General features: G+C 39.0%; 1 protein-coding gene across 1 annotated transcript in view; it reads right to left on the minus strand.

The window, feature by feature from the left end:
• Window positions 1–5,890: 5,890 nt before the first annotated feature.
• The window catches only part of LOC149173387 (uncharacterized), a 36,245-nt gene continuing 19,689 nt past the window's right edge, over window positions 5,891–22,446 (minus strand). Inside the window, exon 2 of the mRNA XM_089426679.1 lies at window positions 5,891–6,019. Within this exon, the coding sequence (XP_089282805.1) occupies window positions 5,891–6,019 (129 nt within the window). The remainder of the gene's footprint in view (window positions 6,020–22,446) is intronic.

Consider the following 22,446-nt stretch of genomic DNA (forward strand, 5'->3'; position numbering starts at 1 on the left):
CACAAGGATAGCTACGCTGGCGTGCAGGTCAGCTGGAAAGTGACCGTTAAAGTCACTATTCATGATTTGATGCTTGGTTTGAGGCCAAATGGAGTAGGAAACATACATTTAAGGTGAACTTTATGGGCTAGATTCTTGAAAATCTGCTGCCAATCTAGCATTAATGAACCGAATGTGGGGGGAACAGTCGAATTCAATTTTGAAATGCGCTATAAATTACAAGTGGTTGTCCAACAAACGACACTTGGAAATTTGATAACTAAGTTGTTGCGCTCTCAGGTATTCATGAATCGAGACTTATTCGAGACTCTAAAAGTGAATTCGTTGTTTGAGCAGCTACCAGAGACACTGAGAGAACTGTGGAATAGCGCTATGTCAGCACCCGAAAAAGCAATGGACACAAGAGTAGTGACAGCCGAGGTAGCCACGTAGGAAATTGCAGAAGTATAAGCCCCAGAGAGCGCTAAAATAATCATTGAGGTCCCTAAATCACAACGCACATCGAGACCTAAGAAGGATAAGCAGGCCATGATACTGGTGTGTGTCTCGCCCAGAAATCCACTAAGGACCAAGCTCACATTGGAGGAAAAGGGGAAGGCCATTAATTTGGAGGCCGATGAGGAGGAAGAGTTTGAAGAAATCCTGGTGGAGGAGGAGGATGTAGAGATGGAAGTTGAAACCCAGGGTGCGGACCCTATCACCAGGCTACCGAAATATGTTCCTCCGTGAAAGGGTAAAGCCAAGGTTCCAAAGGATACCAATGAGAGCAAGAGTTCTCTACAAACTCCGTTGCCCCCAGATGATATTATTTTTGAAGGAGCGCACTTAGGACAGGTTCCCGTGTTGAAATTCGAAGATTGGGACCTCACAGACCATGAGAAGTTTCCGCATTTAGCGACTGTGAAGCTAATGCGCCAGAAGATGGACGCGCCAGCTGGAATGATTGAATTGGAGCCACGTAAATGGCTTAGAGATGTCGAGAAAGTAGGGTTACTAAACCTTCTCTGGGTGCCGCATTACCACCGTGCCCCAGTGACCATTTTTGTCATCAGGCAGCTACTCTATTTGGTGCATGATGGGTGCTTGTGGCTGGAGGAGCGCATCCCCATCACAGACCATCTAAGTAACTAGATTACATGACTACCTCGCATAGGGGAGGACCCAGCAAACATTTTAGAGGGAAAAAGTGACGAGTTGGCCATCGCGGTGGTAATGAAAAAGAAGTTTAAGTTGGAGAAGAAGAAGCGAGGGTATGCCATCTCCAGCACCAACAACCCTACAATTAAGGTCACGACATAGATATTGGTAGGGAAGGTGATGCGGAAGTGCTGTGCCGATGAGGTGGCTACGCCAGTGGTTGCACTAGCAGCGCAATGCACAGAAGGGGTCCAGTTCAACTAGCTGAACTATCTATGCAGTGAGTTCCTTGCAAACTCCCGCGAGGCACAAGAGCAGGGAAAAACGTTTCGTTACGCATGGTTCTTGTTGTCAATAGTACTGGTGGCATGGGAACTACTCGAAGATAGCCAATTCTCTTTGGTCGCGCAAGACTTACTAGAGGCAATGAAGTACGCTTTGCTGTGGCCGACAAGGGATGCACAACGAATCAGAGAGAGCAAGATTTTTTGGTTGCTAATGGAGATGAACATTTGGATGGGAATCAGCCACAAGCCACGATTATTGCCCACTATATACAATAGTTTTTAGAGCTTTGCAGAGTTCAAAGCTGATTTCCACCATGTCTTCATCAGGGTGCAGAAGGACCCTACGAAGACGTGACATGAGTTACCATACTTGGTGACCGATGATGTAACCTTCGTGGTCCTTGAGACTTGGCCACCGGAGTGGCACACTCCGACTAACTTCACGGTGGAAGCAGGGAAGTCCACTGTGCAACGGAAGAAAGAAGAGACAAAACTGCGGATGGCACAACTGGCAGAAAAGTGCAGGAAAGAAGAAGTAGCGGCTAAGGCCCAAGCCGTTTAACGCTGCGAAGTTGGATGAGCAATAATAGAAACAGCAGATGAAGAGCGCGAAAGACAGAAGTCACCTTCGCCTGAACTAGAGACCGATACAGAACAAGGTGGCACGGACCCATAGACAACGTCCACCCAGCTCAAGCATCTGCAACCACGAGAGTAGGTAGGGCCGTGAAAGAAAACAAAGGCCTCGAAGACATCTTCTGACCCTATCACCCTCACTGAATGGGACTTACTTGATATCGGCGAAACGGTGAGGGATGGCACTGCGGAGGCCCTCCAGTAGTTTTAGGAACAACACTAGTTGGTATTGGGGGCTCTTAGGAGTTGCAGGTACACACTCCACAGGCTAGCACAGTGTCGACTAGTCTCGCAGTTGGCACTTTAGCTTCCGAAGAAATGTTGTGCACTAGGGTGACCAACACAATAGTGCTACCAGATGGAGCACTCATTACAGAGAATGAGGCCGATAGGCCTATGGTCAATAGCGGTTGGGTTAAACATGGTTGCGCTCCCTCAGGAGACACTCTATCTCTTGCTGGATGGAGGCATCATAGAACTTCGGGACAGGGAGAGTCGTGCTATACAGGTAATGAGCGAGCAACGCATCAACATTGAGAAGTTGAGCCTGCAGCGCAACGAGGCCATGAAAGAGAACAAAAAAATCATGCAGGTTGAGGAGGAAGCCTACTATATGGTCCTAGATTTGGCCAGTCAATCAGAGAAACCAGTGGAGGCTCACGTCTGAAAGTTAGCCACAGGGGTACGCGACACAAGAGCAGAAATGGCGAGGGTTCAGCTAGAGCTAAATGTTGAGTCTTGAAAATGTCATTCATTTCCATTACACTTTCACTATTATGTCCATTATATCACCTCCATTTCACTACTATGTCACCACATTCATCCCACTTTCATTATCATTGGGCCACATTTATGTTTTTCCAAACTTTATTAATTCTTAGTCTTTTTAAGTGAATTTGTGGTTAAAAATTAGAAAATAATGTGCATATGCTTATACATAACAAATGGGTTGAGATTGTTGACATGTGTAGGTTGAAATGAGGCTTCTAGAAGACCCTTATGTGGCACTCTAAGGCCAAATTCAAATTTGAGTGGAAAGAATCATGGGATCATGAGGATATGTGTCACATCTCCTAATTATATTCTAACTCTAAGAAGACATGTGTCTTATCAGTTCCTATTTTGATTAGGACTCTAGAGGTAGAGGGAGAGATTCATGGACTCTAATTAATGAGATGGCTTCTCATCTTTTTGTATAAATAAGAGATCTCTCTCCTTCATTTGGGAGTTGTTAAGTCTTAGCTTGTTAGTTCTTAAGCTGGTTAGCTTATGAGATGGCTTTGGAAAGCTTTAGTGAGATTTGTTGTACTTTGTAATTTTGAAGAATTTGAATAAAGCTTTGATGTTCTCAACATGGAAGGAGATGTGAAATAGATGTCATGGAGCACATTAGAATGTAAGGTAGATTAGATTTTATTTTGTAATTTTGCTTTGATTTCATTATGTCATTTGATTGCTTTCAAGTTTGATAGATTAGATTTTTCATTCATGCAATTTTAATTCATGTAAGTGTGTTCAACCGGTTGATTGTAGATTAGTTTTTCTTTATATGTTTTTGCATCAACTAGTGACATGAGATTAACCTCTTTGCTGACTTTGCTTTTCTTAGTTTTTTTTTAATTCCAGTTCTGTTTTGATTTCAGTCTTCTTTACTTGCTTTGTTAGTTAGTTTAGAAATCAACTTGCTCATATCATTGACGATTACCTCCGAAAGCCATAGCTAGACTACTGGCGAGGGATCGAATCATGAATGTGTAATTAGATTTTACTTTTACTTTTTTGCAATTAGATATTAAATTGCTCATATCATTAACGGTTACCTCTGAAAGCCATAGCTAGACTACTGGCGAGGGATCGAATTATGAATGTGTAATTTGATTTTAGTTTTACTTTTCTGCAATTAGATATTAAATTGCTCATATCATTGTCAGTTACCTCCGAAAGCCATAGTTGGACTACTAGCGAGGGATCGAATTATGAATGTGTAATTTGATTTTAGTTTTACTTTCCTTGAAATTTTTAATTTCTTTGAGTGCAGTATCTTAAATCATTTTTCTATATTTAGACAGCAGCAGAGATGATAGCTTCATAATCAGTAGTTCATTATTTACTTGTTTTAAATAATAGCACATTATTTACTTGTTTTCAATAGCAGCACATTTTCATTATCTACTTGTTTAAGTAGTAGTACATTTTCCATTCTTGTTCAAGCATTACTGTCATCACTAGTACATTCTAAGACCTTCTGAAGTGTTAAGTTCTAGAAATCATTATAGAGGACATAATTGCCTTAAAATCTATATCCATATTTGCCTTCTAGAGACTTAGGAATAGGATTTCCATTTGCATTGGACACTTTAGGAGATCAACAAGAACAAAACCCCAAAACAAAACAAAAAACTATAAAACAATGAAGTAAGAAAAAGGTTAACTAAGCACATATGGTGTACCACACTTCATCAATTTACAATACCCGGATTAATAATTTATGTAGAGAAATTTAAGTCGTTAAATTGACTAGACATTTTGGCGCCGTTGTCGGGGAAGTGTATTTAGGAGACCTTATTTCTTACATCTCAAAAAAATAAAAAATAATAATTCTTGAGTATGCTCTCCTCTTGCACTTTGTGTGATCGAGAGGATCAGAAAAAGAATTGTTATGTAAAAAAAAGAAAAAAAAGGAGACAAAATAAACTTCATCATTTCAATTGATTAAAAATAATAATAATAATAATAAATAAAAAATAATGAAACTCAACTGCTTTGATAGGTTCAACTGTCCAAGATTTACTGGTTATGGTTTGTAGTGGTCCTCAAAATACTGTATCCTATTTTAATAAGGTTTTGCAACTTAGCTGCGGAATGTATCCTGATTCCACAGCTAGTTGAGAATTCCGCAACTGATTTCAAGGTTTAGCAGGTTACAGGTGTCCAATGAAGAAACCAACCACATGGGCATCTCCAAAATTGTCCCGACATGGATCCTATCCTACTCACCCAGCTCAGATCAATAAAAAAACCAGCCTAAAACCTCGATCAAAGTCCTGTTTTTAGCATGTTTTCTTTGAAGACTTTGCTGCCTAAAATTGAAAATCATTAATCCTTCTTATAAAAATTTACAATTTCAGAGAGAAAAAAAAAAAAGAGGAAAACAATCTATGGCTATCCTCAATCCTATCTTTCACTGTGGTCTAAAAAATAAATAAATAAATAAATTGCAAAAGCCTTCTCTAGTTGTCTGTCTGACTCTTGTAATCAGCAGTAGCAGGTCAATGTTAGTGAAAATCTTAAACACTCATCTATATTCCATCCATTGCTGGAGTATCATCAGCATTGTTACAGCTGCTATTTCTCATCTCAATCATTTCTTCCATCCCTCCGTCCAACCGGAACATCCCTATTGAGACCATACCTATATGGAGATGCCTGCCAACATTTATGAGAAAATCAGTGGCCTTCCTTGTGTACCAGTTAGTTTGTAGGTATTTATGGTGCAGGACTTTTGCAACAAAATTGTGAATGAAAGAAGACTCTAGAAGCCAAGCTGCTTTTCATTATTCGCATCTGTGGTATTAATGATATACATCCAAAGACACGGAAGCTACTGCATTTGAGGCAGATCTTCAATGGCGTCTTCCTGAAAGTGAACAAAGCAACTGTGAATATGTTGCAGAGGAGTGAAACATATGTGACTTATGGCTATCCTAATTTGAAGAATATTAGAGAGCTGATTTACATGAGAGGTAATAGAAAGATAAACACGCAGAGGATTCCTCTGACAGACAACGCTGTTATTGAACAGGTTTTGGGTCAGTATGGAATCATCTGTATTAAAAACTAAGTGAAGGTTTCCATGAATCGTTGAAGGTTCCAGACACCTCAAATTGATTAAGGTTATGTGCATTCCAAAATACATTGCCCCAATTCTTCAGCCCTGTCATTGTGCCTGTGTAATACACCTGACAGACAAAAAAACAAAAAAATTGCGTAATAGCTGAAAAAACGTCAAACTTCAAACACACGGTTTGGCCAAATGGAGGCGAATTTGGAAAAAACAAAACATGGGTTTTTCACTAGTAGGGTCAATTAGATAACCCAGAATCATTTTAAGAGATTTGTGGCGGTCTGTGAGAATTTCTCGGTTCTTTGGAGCCCATTTTTGCCTGCCACGTGTAGAAAAACGGATTTTAATGAACAGGTTGTGATTTAATTCGGCGTGCCTGAGGAAGGGAGTTCTAATTAGGAATCAATTGTGTGCTGGCATCTAAAACTTGATTACACACCTCCCATCTTTAATCAACTCATACTTCATCACACCTGTCAGACGTGTCCGAATCCACGAAGACTTCCATAACCGTTCCACGACCTTTATATGATTCCTCCACAACTCTTGCATTTATTTTCAAATGGCTTCATGATCAGCCTCCGGATTTAACTCATGTTGGCTGTACTTTGACACTCCACCTGTAATTATGGGGATGTAATTGATTTGATCACGGCTCTTCTCTGCCGCACAAACTCCACAGCCGTCCAGTTTAAAACTCTGTCGGGCTCACTTTACTCCCCTACTGTTCTATTGAAGTTACATTTGCATTTCTACCCTGTTCACATAAGCCTCCACTCCGCTCCGTGAATTCATTCCCGCCACTTGTTCTCTGTTTCTCCATTTACCATCACTGGATTTTTCTCCATAAAACCGTGTCAATTCCCCGCTAACACATAATGGATTTTTCTTCATCCATTATTCACGCAGACGTATTTTAAAATACACTTAAAGGCTCAATAAGTATTATCTTGTTTGTTTTTCAAGTGAGATTTTGGGACTGTTTGCATGCTAATTGTGGGCTGATCTGAATCATATCAAAGTCTGGTGCATTATAATGGTATTCTTGAAATCATTGGTTTTCGTTTGATCTTGAAAATAATCTATCATTTCTGCATACTAGCTCTTGCATATTTGCACTCTTGCATAAGCATCTTTTTGATAGTCGAAGTGCTCTAAAATTGTTCCCGTGCCTAATTACTAAGTAACCAAAAGATTGAATTCATCTTCAAGGTTTATGATTCAGAAGGCAGTAGGAAAGTGACACTTCGGGTATATCTTAAAAAAAAAAAAAAAATGAGCAGCACAAGAGTAGGTACCCTGGTATTCCATTTCCATCACTGAAACTGTTTTGCTTCATATGCCACTACCATTCACAGAGTTCCTACATGCAGACAATGAAGAAAATAACTAAATCAGAAAACTAATGGTTGACTATCTTTTAGCTGCGGAATGCAACCACTTTCCGCAGCTGATTCAACTTTCCGCAGCTATTTTTGTTAAACTCTAGGTTGCAGGTGTCATATAGCAAAACAAGCCACATGGGTAGTTGGGAAAATGTCAGTATATGGATGGTGTCCTATTCATTTGATGCAATTCGATGAAAAAGACCCCGGTCAAAGGGAATTCAAGTTGTGTGTTATCATTAAGTCGCTACACTAAGTCGCCACACTAAGTCGCTGCATGTCAAGAAAAAAATAATAATTTTGAATCAACGAAATGAATAAGTTATTTGCTCACTTTTCTGAAGGTATTGATTAATTTTGGACTGATGATGAAAGATGAATGGATAACTTTGTATTCAATATTTTTAGCTACAGAAACCGTGCACATTCTGCAGCTGAAGTCCAATTCTACAGCTGAAAAAAACCTTATTGTTCAAATCAGCCTAACTTTTTCATATGAAATCAGATTTTGATGATTTAAGTACCGTTGGAAAGATATCAACAAGATCTACACAATGAGAAATCCATCATTAGAGTTTAAGATGACAAATAATGAAATAAATTTCTGAAAAGAAGCAACATTCAACTTGGGGCACCAATTCCAAAGCAGGTATAAATTCTTTTGATTTTTCCTTTGAAGACTTGTTTCATTAATACAAATTCTTAGTTTTGTGTGTAAATATCATAACTAGAGAGATTGATCACCTCTCTCCTTTGATAACCTTACATTCCATTGCAGAAGAAGTATTAGTGTTTTTTTCAGGTTCCAGGAGGAAGGAAAAATGACTCCAAGAGAATGGTGTCTCTCTAAGAGACCAATTTGTTTCATAAGAGGATGATCAGCAACAAAGAGAAAATATGCTGATGTAAAATTAGATCCAAAGACTTGAAAAACTTTCAGATACTATTGTCTTCATCACATCCATACCTCATAATAAACCATTCATCTCATTTTCCTCCATATTTTCCATTTACATTCACATACACTTTCCATCTCTTTTTGTCCATTCATAACCTACAAATAAAAGCAAAAGGCTCATTCACATGCTTATTGCCCATTTCCATTTATGTTCTCCATTGCCATCTCATAACTGTATGATCTTTATGCATATGACAACAGCAGTATATAAGTGACTCATCATCAAGAGAGGAAGATGTGTATTCAATCTTTGTACTTCTCCTTGTCCTTATGAAGATTACCATGTAAGCACCATATATGCATCATCAAAGAATCAACCATAAATCAACCATATATGCATATAATGGTTGACCCATACCAGAATCTTCATTCTGGGTTTGACCCACTGATTTCCTTCAAATTATCATATACGCGTCTGTATCTTCATAAACAAGCGTATATACGCGGATAATCCTTATCCAACTCGCGTATACCAATTTCCATATCAGCAACCTGTAAATGTCCTGTAGAGAATAAGTCATCAACCTATAACAAGGTATGTCTGCATCAATTCATCCCTTTGAACAGAATTCAGAGTCATTCACATGTGTGAAACCACCATAGCCATTTCATCAAGCTCTACATGATCCAAGTATCATTACTTGGGAACATCTGCATCAATCAACACATGCAAGTATCAACCTATCATTATATAGATAAGAACTCATCACCATGTCTTCAACAAAACAACCTTGAGTAGTCATCCATGCATAAGCACTATGTATCTTGAGCTCAAGCTCATTTGACAAAACTTCTTGATATCATCAACAGCAACAATCCTTATTCACAAGAGTGCCTGCATCATAACTGTATGATCTTTATGCATATGACAACAGCAGTATATAAGTGACTCATCATCAAGAGAGGAAGATGTGTATTCAATCTTTGTACTTCTCCTTGTCCTTATGAAGATTACCATGTAAGCACCATATATGCATCATCAAAGAATCAACCATAAATCTGATCTGAACATCTTCTATGTAACTTCAAGAATCATATGAGAGTTTATCATAGACAACTCACAACCACATCATAGCAAGATATATCATTTATCCATATAAGAATCATCACCAAGGATTATTAACCATAATGCCAACAATGAATTACTAAAGGCATATGCTCCCCCTCAACCAGTGCCATTTGTTAGATCTGATCATGCATATATCAGCAGTAAGCATCAAAACATCTTCATCCTCAAGTTAGGATCAAAACACTTCTAGACATCATACAAGTAACAAAACATTTCCACACATCCTCAGCAGACTGTAGCTATTAACCAATAGAAGAATATCAACACTTTGTACTTCTCATAATGATTTGAAATGCACTATTATGATATGGTTGATTATTGTCTCATAATGATTTGAAATGCACTATTATGATATGGTTGATTATGCGTATTTCTAGATCTGCATACTGACGCAATGTTATGTTCTGGGTCTAACTGATGTCTGGTGCAGCTTAAAAGTTTGATTGATCTGATAATACTAATTCACCCCCCCCCCCCTCTCAGTATTATTTCCAACAATTGGTATCAGAGCCAGGTTCTTTGGTAGAAGCTTGATCGCTTGAAGGAGATCCGTGGAACAATGGGAAAGAAGCTTAAGAAGAAAGCTCATAAGAAGAAGAAGACATCTCAGAAGATCTATGACAGTGGGAGAGTCGATTGGGGATTAGGTATAAGAAGCTCTTCAGATTCAGAATCAGATTCAGAATCATTATCAGGTATGAATGTGTTATCCCCTGATGTTCCAACTATATTTCCTTGTGAAAGAGATGGAAGTGATAGTGAAACTACTGAACATGCTTGTATGGGTGAGCAAGAAAAGTGTCAAATAGAGGCAGTATTTAGAAGGCTTGCAGACAAAGTTAAAGATCAACAAGATCTATTGAACAAAAGGGAATGTGCTTTCAAAGAAGAAGTTACCAAACTAAAGGCCCAACTAGAAGAAGGAAACAAGGTAAGAAAGCTACTCAAGGACAAGGAAGACCAATGTCAAAAATTGCAGCATGAAGTGACATCATTAAGAAAAGAAGTCAACGAAAGAAGCACAACCATCAAGAAACTCAAAGATAGATCCAGCTACTATGAAAATCTTGAAGCTACAATCCTCTCACTAAAAGGAGATCTTGAAGAATCAAAGAAGCAGAATACAGATCTACTCCAAGCTGTTGCAAAACCAGAAAACGAAGTCACCAGCTTAAAATCTCAACTGGAATGTGCCTTCCGAGTTCGTCAAATGCAGCAGGATCTGTATGAAGAACAAGAAAAAGAAATTCTCAAACTAAGGGAAGAAGGAAGGAAAGCTGAAGAAGTTTTGAAAAAGAAATCTCTTGAAAAGGAAGAACAGCTTCAGGTTGAGGTAAATATCTTGAAAGGTAAACTAGAAGAAAAGGATAAGCTTTTACGATTTCAAGATAGCTCTAAAGTATTGGATGATATTCTTAGTAGTCAAAGGTCCCCTGCTATAAAGACTGGTCTTGGTTTCCATGAATCTGTTAAAGGTGAATCTAGTTCACAAGGTGAGGCAAGAAACTCTAAAGAGAAAACCAAAATGATCAACAAGGAGATGAAAGGTCAATCCCATCAACAAACAAGGAAAGAGACTCCTCAAAGAAAATCCTTTACTCCTCCTATGAATAATATTGAATGTTATGTATGTCATAATCTTGGACATGTTGCAGCTAGATGTAGAAGAAGAAGAGTTCAAGACTATTATGCGGACAGGTCATCTCAATCAAGGTACTTTAATGGATATTGCTTTGCTTGCAATATGTATGGTCACAAAGCTGCTGATTGCTACAGAAGGAACATGAAACATGTTAGATGTTATGCATGTAACAAGCTTGGACATATAGCAAAGGAATGCAGGAACAAAGGATGGACATCGCACCGAAAGGAGAAAACCTCATCACACTTGAAGATATGGAGGAAGAAGGAAGTACAGTCAGCACAATGTACTGAGACACAGCACAGCACAGACATATCAGACTCAGGGCGAGATGAAAGTTTAAACCTTCAGTGTCCTGAATCTCATACGCAAGTTCCTTTAAGGGAAGTCGCGTATATACGCGAGTTTGACGCTGCAAAGTCGCGTATATGTCAGTCTGAGGAAAAGCAGTGGGGACAGGCTCAGAAAAGGGATCTGATATGATTCAGTCCATTATTTGCTCTATTGGTTAATAATTACAGTCGGCTGAGGATGTGTGAAAATGCTTCGATACTTGTAAGATGTCTAGAAGTGTTTTGATCCTAACTTGAGGATAATGATGTTTTGATGCTTATTGCTGATATATGCATGATCAGATCTAACAGATGGCACTGGTTGAGGGGGAGCATATGCCTTTAGTAATTCATTGTTGGCATTATGGTTAATAATCCTTGGTGATGATTCTTATATGGCCAAATGATATATCTTGCTATGATGTGACTCTTGGGGCTACATAGTTAATGTTCAGATCAGATTTATGGTTGATTCTTTGATGATGCATATATGGTGCTTACATGGTGATCTTCATAAGGACAAGGAGAAGTACAAAGCTTGAATACACATCTTCCTCACTTGATGATGAGTCACTCATATACTGCTGTTGTCATATGCATAAAGATCATACAGTTATGATGCAGGCACTCATGTGGATAAGGATTGTTGCTGATGATGATATCAAGAAGCTTTATCAAAAGAGTTGAGCTCAAGATACATAGTGTTGATACATGGATGACTCCTCAAAGTTACTTTGTTGGAGACATGATGATGAGTTCATATCTATATGATGATAGGTTGATACTTACATATGTTGGTTGATGCAGATGTTCCCAAGTATTGATACTTGGATCATGTAGAGCTTGATGAAATGGCTATGGTAGTTTCACACATGTGAATGACTCTGAATCCTGTTCAAAGGGATGAATTGATGCAGACATACCTTGTTATAGGTTGATGACTTATTCTCTACAGGACATTTACAGGTTGCTGATATGGAAATTGGTATACGCGAGTTGGATAAGGACTATCCGCGTATATACGCTTGTTTATGAAGATACAGTCGCGTATATGATAATTTGAAGGAAATCAGTGGGTCAAACTCAGAAGATTCTGATATGGGTCTGACAGAGACCATCTGGCACAGGTTCAGGGGGAGCAGATAATCTTCCAATGATGCATTGTTGGCATTATCTTAGAAGCCTTTGGTTCTAGTTCACAAGTTGTTGTTGATTTCAGGAGAAACAAAGTCAGAGGAAGAACAAAAGGAGCTCTTGGTTGCTGATCTGAATGCTGATTGACAAGATGCTAGCGATATCAGTTATTTGTGACTTTCATAAGTCTTGGTCTAGATATATTGTCGCTATGTCATGTATCTCATTTGTGATAACTCTTTTATGGTGTCAAGGTCATGTAACGGCCTATTTTGGGTTCCCCACTATGCCTGGGATGATTGATGCAATATGATTGGTTGTCATATGTAAACTTTTGATGTATCCCCACTTGGTTGGGTGGATGAGTCAATTTTTGTATATCCTCACTTAGTTGAGAGATGGATGTATGTATGAGTCTTTGATGATAGGAAGGTCTTTTATGATGTACAGAGTCATGTTCTTCTTAAAGAACATCTTTTGCAGATCTTGCCCACAGTCAGGAAGAGCATGAACAACACACTTCAACGGTACAGAGATTCAGCATGTACTCAGAGGGAGCATGGACAGATTGGTACACCTTGGCATATACAAAGGGGGAGATTATTCAGAGATTTCAGCAGGTACTCAGGGGGAGTATGGACAGTGGAATGATTCAGCAAAGGAAGAGAATATCTTGGTCCACCCTTTGCCCTTGATGTCAAAGGGGGAGAGTGATTTGGTGTTGTTGCCATCAAGGACAACACTTGTCTCATAATGCCAACAATTATGTATTATTTCTAGTGATCATTGATACTCTACAATTTCAAATTGATGAAAAAGAAAAACATCTTGAAAAACTAGAAGGTGAAATTGTTGGTCTCAGAAAAGAAATTGAGAAAACAAAAGCTATTAATCTTAAGTTTGTCAAAGGATCTGAAACCTTGGATGAGATTATTGGCATTATGAGACAAGTGTTGTCCTTGATGGCAAACCACACTAATGGCATAGTATGATTGATGATGCTAGTATTGATTGTTTTGAGCTTCAATGATAGTTATGGGTCCAGTATGAAAATTGGATGAAAAGTGGCCTTACAGATTATGTGTTGTGCTTCAGTGTATCCAGTCTGAAAATTGATGAAACGTGGTACCTGGAGGTGAGAATATTGTAGGCAAGCACCTACGTACTAGTATCTAAGCTAGTACAAAAGCTAAAGGAGATCTTTGGAGCATTGTAGCAGGTAGCAGCCTGCGTACTAGTAAATGGATCGGCTAGTACAAGAGCAAAGGGGGTTGTAGCTCCCGTACTGGTATAAGACTGCACCAGTAAAAATATTGTAAAAGGATTTTCTTATTAAGAAGAAGATTGAGATGACTTGCAGCAGGTGGTTTTCACCCACATTGGGTTTCCACCTTATATCTTTGTGTTCATGTGTGTGGCTCTTGTGTGATGTTCTGTTCTGTTATTCTGCACCTGTTTACTGTTAATATGCTTAATAATGATCTGATGCATTTACTGAAGATTAAGCTAACTGAATTATAATATCTCTGGATATACACGAGTTTCATTAGACACAGTAGCGTGTACACGCGGGTTCACTTAATTGAAGTAGCGTATATGTTTCTGAGTATGAAATTGAAAAGTTTGATTGATCTGATAATACTGATTCACCCCCCTCTCTCAGTATTATTTCCAACAATTGGTATCAGAGCAGGTCCTTTGGTAGAAGCTTGATCGCTTGAAGGAGATCCGTGGAACAATGGGAAAGAAGCTTAAGAAGAAAGCTCATAAGAAGAAGAAGACATCTCAGAAGATCTATGACAGTGAGAGAGTCGATTGGGGATTAGGTATAAGAAGCTCTTCAGATTCAGAATCAGATTCAGAATCATTATCAGGTATGAATGTGTTATCCTCTGATGTTCCAACTATATTTCCTTGTGAAAGAGATGGAAGTGATAGTGAAACTACTGAACATGCTTGTATGGGTGAGCAAGAAAAGTGTCAAATAGAGGCAGTATTTAGAAGGCTTGCAGACAAAGTTAAAGATCAACAAGATCTATTGAACAAAAGGGAATGTTCTTTCAAAGAAGAAGTTACCAAACTAAAGGCCCAACTAGAAGAAGGAAACAAGGTAAGAAAGCTACTCAAGGACAAGGAAGACCAATGTCAAAAATTGCAGCATGAAGTGACATCATTAAGAAAAGAAGTCAGCGAAAGAAGCACAACCATCAAGAAACTCAAAGATAGATCCAGCTACTATGAAAATCTTGAAGCTACAATCCTCTCACTAAAAGGAGATCTTGAAGAATCAAAGAAGCAGAATACAGATCTACTCCAAGCTGTTGCAAAACAAGAAAACGAAGTCACCAGCTTAAAATCTCAACTGGAATGTGCCTTCCGAGTTCGTCAAATGCAGCAGGATCTGTATGAAGAACAAGAAAAAGAAATTCTCAAACTAAGGGAACAAATGGAAGAAGGAAGGAAAGCTGAAGAAGTTTTGAAAAAGAAATCTCTTGAAAAGGAAGAACAGCTTCAGGTTGAGGTAAATATCTTGAAAGGTAAACTAGAAGAAAAGGATAAGCTTTTACGATTTCAAGATAGCATATGCATAAAGATCATACAGACGCGTATAGATCATATGCATAAAAGATCATACAGACGCGTATATGATAATTTGAAGGAAATCAGTGGGTCAAACCCAGAATGAAGATTCTGATATGGGTCTGACAGAGACCATCTGGCACAGGTTCAGGGGGAGCAGATAATCTTCCAATGATGCATTGTTGGCATTATCTTAAAGCCTTTGGTTCTGGTTCACATTTGTTGAAACAAAGTCAGAGGGAGAACAAAAGGATCTCTTGGTTGCTGATCTGAATGGTGATTGACAAGATCATATGCATAAAGATCATACAGACGCGTATATGATAATTTGAAGGAAATCAGCGGGTCAAACCCAGAATGAAGATTCTGATATGGGTCTGACAGAGACCATCTGGCACAGGTTCAGGGGGAGCAGATAATCTTCCAATGATGCATTGTTGGCATTATCTTAAAGCCTTTGGTTCTGGTTCACATTTGTTGAAACAAAGTCAGAGGGAGAACAAAAGGATCTCTTGGTTGCTGATCTGAATGGTGATTGACAAGATGCTGGCGATTATTGGTGACTTTCATAAGTCTTGGTCTAGTTCTTTCGTTTCTATGTCATATATCTCTTTTGTGGTATCTCTTTCATGGTGTCAAGGTCATGTAACGGCCTATTTTGGTTTCCCCACTATGCCTGGGATGATTGATGCAATATGATTGGTTGTCACATGTAAACTTTTGATGTATCCCCACTCGGTTGGGTGGATGAGTCAATTTTTGTATATCCTCACTTAGTTGAGAGATGGATGTATGTATGAGTCTTTGGTGATAGGAAGGTCTTTTATGATGTATAGAGTCATGTTCTTCTTGAAGAACATCTTTTGCAGATCTTGCCTACAGTCAGGAAGAGCATGAACAGCACACTTCAGCGGTACAGAGATTCAGCATGTACTCAGAGGGAGCATGGACAGATTGGTACACCTTGGCATATACAAAGGGGGAGATTATTCAGAGATTTCAGCAGGTACTCAGGGGGAGTATGGACAGTGGAATGATTCAGCAAAGGAAGAGAATATCTTGATCCACCCTTTGCCCTTGATGTCAAAGGGGGAGAGTGATTTGGTGTTGTTGCCATCAAGTCCAAAGGGGGAGATTGTTGGCATTATGATGCATGTGTTGTACTTGATGGCAACCCTCTCATAAAAGAATATCTCACTTATGTATAACTGGATGAATCTTCAGAAGAGATGTCAGATGTGACTGATGGAGGACAGCTCAAAGGAATCAGATGATAGTTCTAAGTGTGACAAGTTAGCTTTTCCATCAAGTCCAAAGGGGAGATTGTTGGCATTATGAGACAAGTGTTGTCCTTGATGGCAAATCACACTGATGACAAATCATAGTGCAGAAGGATAGCAGCAAGGAATTGATGGTCAGTCTACAAGTATGAAGAAAAATATATACACGCTGGTTCACTATATACCAAGTCGCGTATACAAGCAGGTTCACTATATACCAAGTCGCGTATACGCGACTTGGTATATAGTGAACCAGCGTGTATATATTTTTCTTCATACTTGTAGACTGACCATCAATTCCTTGCTGCTATCCTTCTGCACTATGATTTGTCATCAGTGTGATTTGCCATCAAGGACAACACTTGTCTCATAATGCCAACAATCTCCCCCTTTGGACTTGATGGAAAAGCTAACTTGTCACACTTAGAACTATCATTTGATTCCTTTGAGCTGTCCTCCATCAGTCACATCTGACATCTCTTCTGAAGATTCATCCAGTTATACATAAGTGAGATATTCTTTTATGAGAGGGTTGCCATCAAGTACAACACATGCATCATAATGCCAACAATCTCCCCCTTTGGACTTGATGGCAACAACACCAAATCACTCTGGTATCAGTCATACTCATAATGCTTACTGTCAAACCCAGAATGATATCAACCATATATGCATTACCAAGGGGGGGGTGAATCAGTATTATCAGATCAATCAAACTTTTCAATTTCATACTCAGAAACATATACGCTACTTCAATTAAGTGAACCCGCGTGTACACGCTACTGTGTCTAATGAAACTCGCGTATATCCAGAGATCTTATAATTCAGTCAGCTTAATCTTCAGTAAATGCATCAGATCATTATTAAGCATATTAACAGTAAACAGGTGCAGAATAATAGAACAGAACACCACACACGAGCCACACACATGAACACAAAGATATAAGGTGGAAACCCAATGTGGGTGAAAACCACCTGCTGCAAGTCATCTCAATCTTCTTCTTAATAAGAAAATCCTTTTACAATATTTGTACTGGTGCAGTCTTATACCAGTACGGGAGCTACAACCCCCTTTGCTCTTGTACTAGCCGATCCATTTACTAGTACGCAGGCTGCTACCTGCTACAATGCTCCAAAGATCTCCTTTAGCTTTTGTACTAGCTTAGATACTAGTACGTAGGTGCTTGCCTACAATCTTCTCACCTCCAGGTACCACGTTTCATCAATTTTCAGACTGGATACACTGAAGCACAACACATAATCTGTAAGGCCACTTTTCATCCAATTTTCATACTGGACCCATAACTATCATTGAAGCTCAAAACAATCATCAAACTCTAAATCACTGAAACCCTGTTAACAACAGTCACCAGAACACAGAGCAGACACAGAACTCTGTAATAACCACCAGATCCATCTGCAACTTCAAATATCAAGCTTTACAATGTATACGCTACTTCGATGAATCAAACCCGCGTGTATACGCGCTTTTACCAAAGACAACCCGCGTACAGATCTAAAAATAATTTCTCATAACTTGCAGCTGTACCAGACATCAGTCATACTCATAACACTTATAGAACTATACATGCGTCAGTATGTAGATCTAGAATAAGCATCATAAAGATAGTTCATTTCAAACCATTTGATCCCGATCTCTCCTTAGATCTAGTTCTCCATCAACCGGTGAGATCTCTCCTTAGCTCAGATCAAGCAATGCATCATCAACCCATAACCCTGTATACTGGATCTAATGCTTCATCAGATATTCAAGACATTTCAGATACACTTGCCTAATGATTTCCTTCTCCTTATATAGCCTTAGGCCTTGTTCAATACCAAGGGCCAAAACCATAGAGATCCAATACCATCAACTTCAAAACTAGGGATCAGCACGTTTGTCGAGACACCAAGGTCCAAAACCATAGGCACAACTTCCAAGGAATAACCGCCGTGGACCAAAGATAAGATTTCCACATACACGCTCTTTTGATGAAGCCAACCTGCTTGTACACGCTACTTGGAATATAGATAACCTGCGTATACGCGACTTGGTATATAGTGAACCTGCTTGTATACGCTACTTGGGCTTAATGAACCTGCGTGTATAAACTTTCTCTTCTTCTTATAGTCTGATCATCAATTCGTTGCTGCTGACCTTCTGCACTATGATTTGTCATCAGTGTGGTTTGCCATCAAGGACAACACTTGTCTCATAATGCCAACAATCTCCCCCTTTGGACTTGATGGCAAAGCTAACTTGTCACACTTAGAACTATCATCTGATTCCTTTGAGCCATCCTCCATCAGTCACATCTGATATCTCTTCTGAAGATTCATCCAGTTATACATAAGTGAGATATTCTTCTATGAGAGGGTTGCCATCAAGTACAACACATGCATCATAATGCCAACAATCTCCCCCTTTGGACTTGATGGTAACAATACCAAATCACTCTCCCCCTTTGACATCAAGGGCAAAGGGTGGACCAAGATATTCTCTTCCTTTGCTGAATCATTCCACTGTCCATACTCCCCCTGAGTACCTGCTGAAATCTCTGAATAATCTCCCCCTTTGTATATGCCAAGGTGTACCCATCTGTCCATGCTCCCTCTGAGTGCATGCTGAATCTCTGTACCGTTGAAGTGTGCTGTTCATGCTCTTCCTGACTGTGGGCAAGATCTGCAAAAGATGTTCTTTAAGAAGAACATGACTCTATACATCATAAAAGACCTTCCTATCATCAAAAACTCATACTTACATCCATCTCTCAACTAAGTGAGGATATACAAACATTGACTCATCCACCCAACCAAGTGGGGATACATCAAAAGTTTACATATGACAACCAATCATATTGCATCAATCATCCCAGGCATAGTGGGGAAACCAAAATAGGCCGTTACATGACCTTGACACCATGAAAGAGATACCATAAAAGAGATATATGACATAGAGACAAAATATCTAAAGTAAGACTTATGAATGTCACCAATAGCATCTGATAATCACCATTCAGATCAGCAACCAAGAGATCCTTCTGTTCTCCTTTCGCCTTTGTTCCACCTGAATCAACAACTATGTGAACTAGAACCAAAGGCTTTAAGATAATGCCAACAATGCATCATTGGAAGATTATCTGCTCCCCCTAAACCTGTGCCAGATGATCTCTGTCAGACCCATATCAGACTTTCTGCAACCAACATCTGTCCCTGCTAATTTCCTTCAAAACTCCATATACGCATCTGCATCCACATAAACAAGCGTATATACGCGGATAGTCCTTATCCAACTCGCGTATACCAATTTCCATATCAGCAACCTGTAAATGTCCTGTAGAGAATAAGTCATCAACCTTTAACAAGGTATGACTGCATCAATTCATCCCTTTGAACAGAATTCAGAGTCATTCACATGTGTGAAACCACCATAGCCATTTCATCAAGCTCTACATGATCCAAGTATCATTACTTGGGAACATCTGCATCAATCAACACATGCAAGTATCAACCTATCATTATATAGATAAGAACTCATCACCATGTCTCCAACAAAGCAACCTTGAGTAGTCATCCATGTATCAGCACTATGTATCTTGAGCTTAAGCTCATTTGACAAAACTTCTTGATATCATCAACAGCAACAATCCTTATTCACAAGAGTGCCTGCATCATAACTGTATGATCTTTATGCATATGACAACAGCAGTATATGAGTGACTCATCATCAAGTGAGGAAGATGTGTATTCAAGCTTTGTACTTCTCCTTGTCCTTATGAAGATCACCATGTAAGCACCATATATGCATCATCAAAGAATCAACCATAAATCTGATCTGAACATCTTCTATGTAACTTCAAGAATCATGTGAGAGTTTATCATAGACAACTCACAACCACATCATAGCAAGATATATCATTTAGCCATATAAGAATCATCACCAAGGATTATAAACCATAATGCCAACAATGAATTACTAAAGGCATATGCTCCCCCTCAACCAGTGCCATCTGTTAGATCTGATCATGCATATATCAGCAATAAGCATCAAACATCATCATCCTCAAGTTAGGATCAAAAACACTTCTAGACATCATACAAGTAACAAAACATTTTCACACATCCTCAGCAGCCATAATGCCAACAATGAATTACTAAAGGCATATGCTCCCCCTCAACCAGTGCCATCTGTTAGATCTGATCATGCATATATCAGCAATAAGCATCAAACATCATCATCCTCAAGTTAGGATCAAAAACACTTCTAGACATCATACAAGTAACAAAACATTTTCACACATCCTCAGCAGACTGTAACCAATAGAGCAAATAACAGACTGAATCATATCAGATCCTTTTTCTGAGCCTGTCCCCACTGCTTTTCCTCAGACTGACATATACGCGACTTTGCAGCGTCGAACTCGCGTATATACGCGACTTCCCTTTAAGGAACTTGCATATTAGATTCAGGACACTGAAGGTTTACACTTTCAGCTCCCCCTGAGTCTGATATGTCTGTGCTGTGCTGTGTCTCAGTACATTGTGCTGACTGTACTTCCTTCTTCCTCCATATCTTCAAGTGTGATGAGGTTTTCTCCTTTCGGTGTGATGTCCATCCTTTGTTCCTGCATTCCTTTGCTATATGTCCAAGCTTGTTACATGCATAACATCTAACATGTTTCATGTTCCTTCTGTAGCAATCAGCAGCTTTGTGACCATACATATTGCAAGCAAAGCAATATCCATTAAAGTACCTTGATTGAGATGACCTGTCCGCATAATAGTCTTGAACTCTTCTTCTTCTACATCTAGCTGCAACATGTCCAAGATTATGACATACATAACATTCAATATTATTCATAGGAGGAGTAAAAGATTTTCTTTGAAGACTTTCTTTCCTTGATTGATGATGAGATTGACCTTTCATCTCCTTGTTGATCATTTTGGATTTCTCTTTAGAGTTCCTTGCCTCACCTTGTGAACTAGATTCACCTTCAACAGATTCATGGAAACCAAGACCAGTCTTTATAGCAGGGGACCTTTGACTACTAAGAATATCATCCAATACTTTAGAGCTATCTTGAAATCGTAAAAGCTTATCCTTTTCTTCTAGTTTACCTTTCAAGATATTTACCTCAACCTGAAGTTGTTCTTCCTTTTCAAGAGATTTCTTTTTCAAAACTTCTTCAGCTTTCCTTCCTTCTTCCATTTGTTCCCTTAGTTTGAGAATTTCTTTTTCTTGTTCTTCATACAGATCCTGCTGCATTTGACGAACTCGGAAGGCACATTCCAGTTGAGATTTTAAGCTGGTGACTTCGTTTTCTTGTTTTGCAGCAGCTTGGAGTAGATCTGTATTCTGCTTCTTTGATTCTTCAAGGTCTCCTTTTAGTGAGAGGATTGTAGCTTCAAGATTTTCATAGTAGCTGGATCTATCTTTGAGTTTCTTGATGGTTGTGCCTCTTTCGTTGACTTCTTTTCTTAATGATGTCACTTCATGCTGAAATTTTTGACATTGGTCTTCCTTGTCCTTGAGTAGCTTTCTTACCTTGTTTCCTTCTTCTAGTTGGGCCTTTAGTTTGGCAACTTCTTCTTTGAAAGCACATTCCCTTTTGTTCAATAGATCTTGTTGATCTTTAACTTTGTCTGCAAGCCTTCTAAATACTGCCTCTATTTGACACTTTTCTTGCTCACATATACAAGCATGTTCAGTAGTTTCACTATCACTTCCATCTCTTTCACAAGGAAATATAGCTGGAACATCAGAGGATAACACATTCATACCTGATAATGACTCTGAATCTGATTCTGAATCTGAAGAGCTTCTTATACCTAATCCCCAATCGACTCTCCCACTGTCATAGATCTTCTGAGATGTCTTCTTCTTCTTATGAGCTTTCTTCTTAAGCTTCTTACCCATTGTTCCACGGATCTCCTTCAAGCGATCAAGCTTCTACCAAAGGACTCGCTCTGATACCAATTGTTGGAAATAATACTGAGAGGGGGGGGTGAATCAGTATTATCAGATCAATCAAACTTTTCAATTTCATACTCAGAAACATATACGCTACTTCAATTAAGTGAACCTGCGTGTACACGCTACTGTGTCTAATGAAACTCGCGTATATCCAGAGATCTTATAATTCAGTTAGCTTAATCTTCAGT

The sequence above is a fragment of the Pinus tabuliformis genome, chromosome 4_2 (assembly GCF_031772625.1).
Source record: "Pinus tabuliformis cultivar Carrire ecotype Pingquan chromosome 4_2, CPIR1, whole genome shotgun sequence".
Lineage (NCBI taxonomy): Eukaryota > Viridiplantae > Streptophyta > Pinopsida > Pinales > Pinaceae > Pinus > Pinus tabuliformis.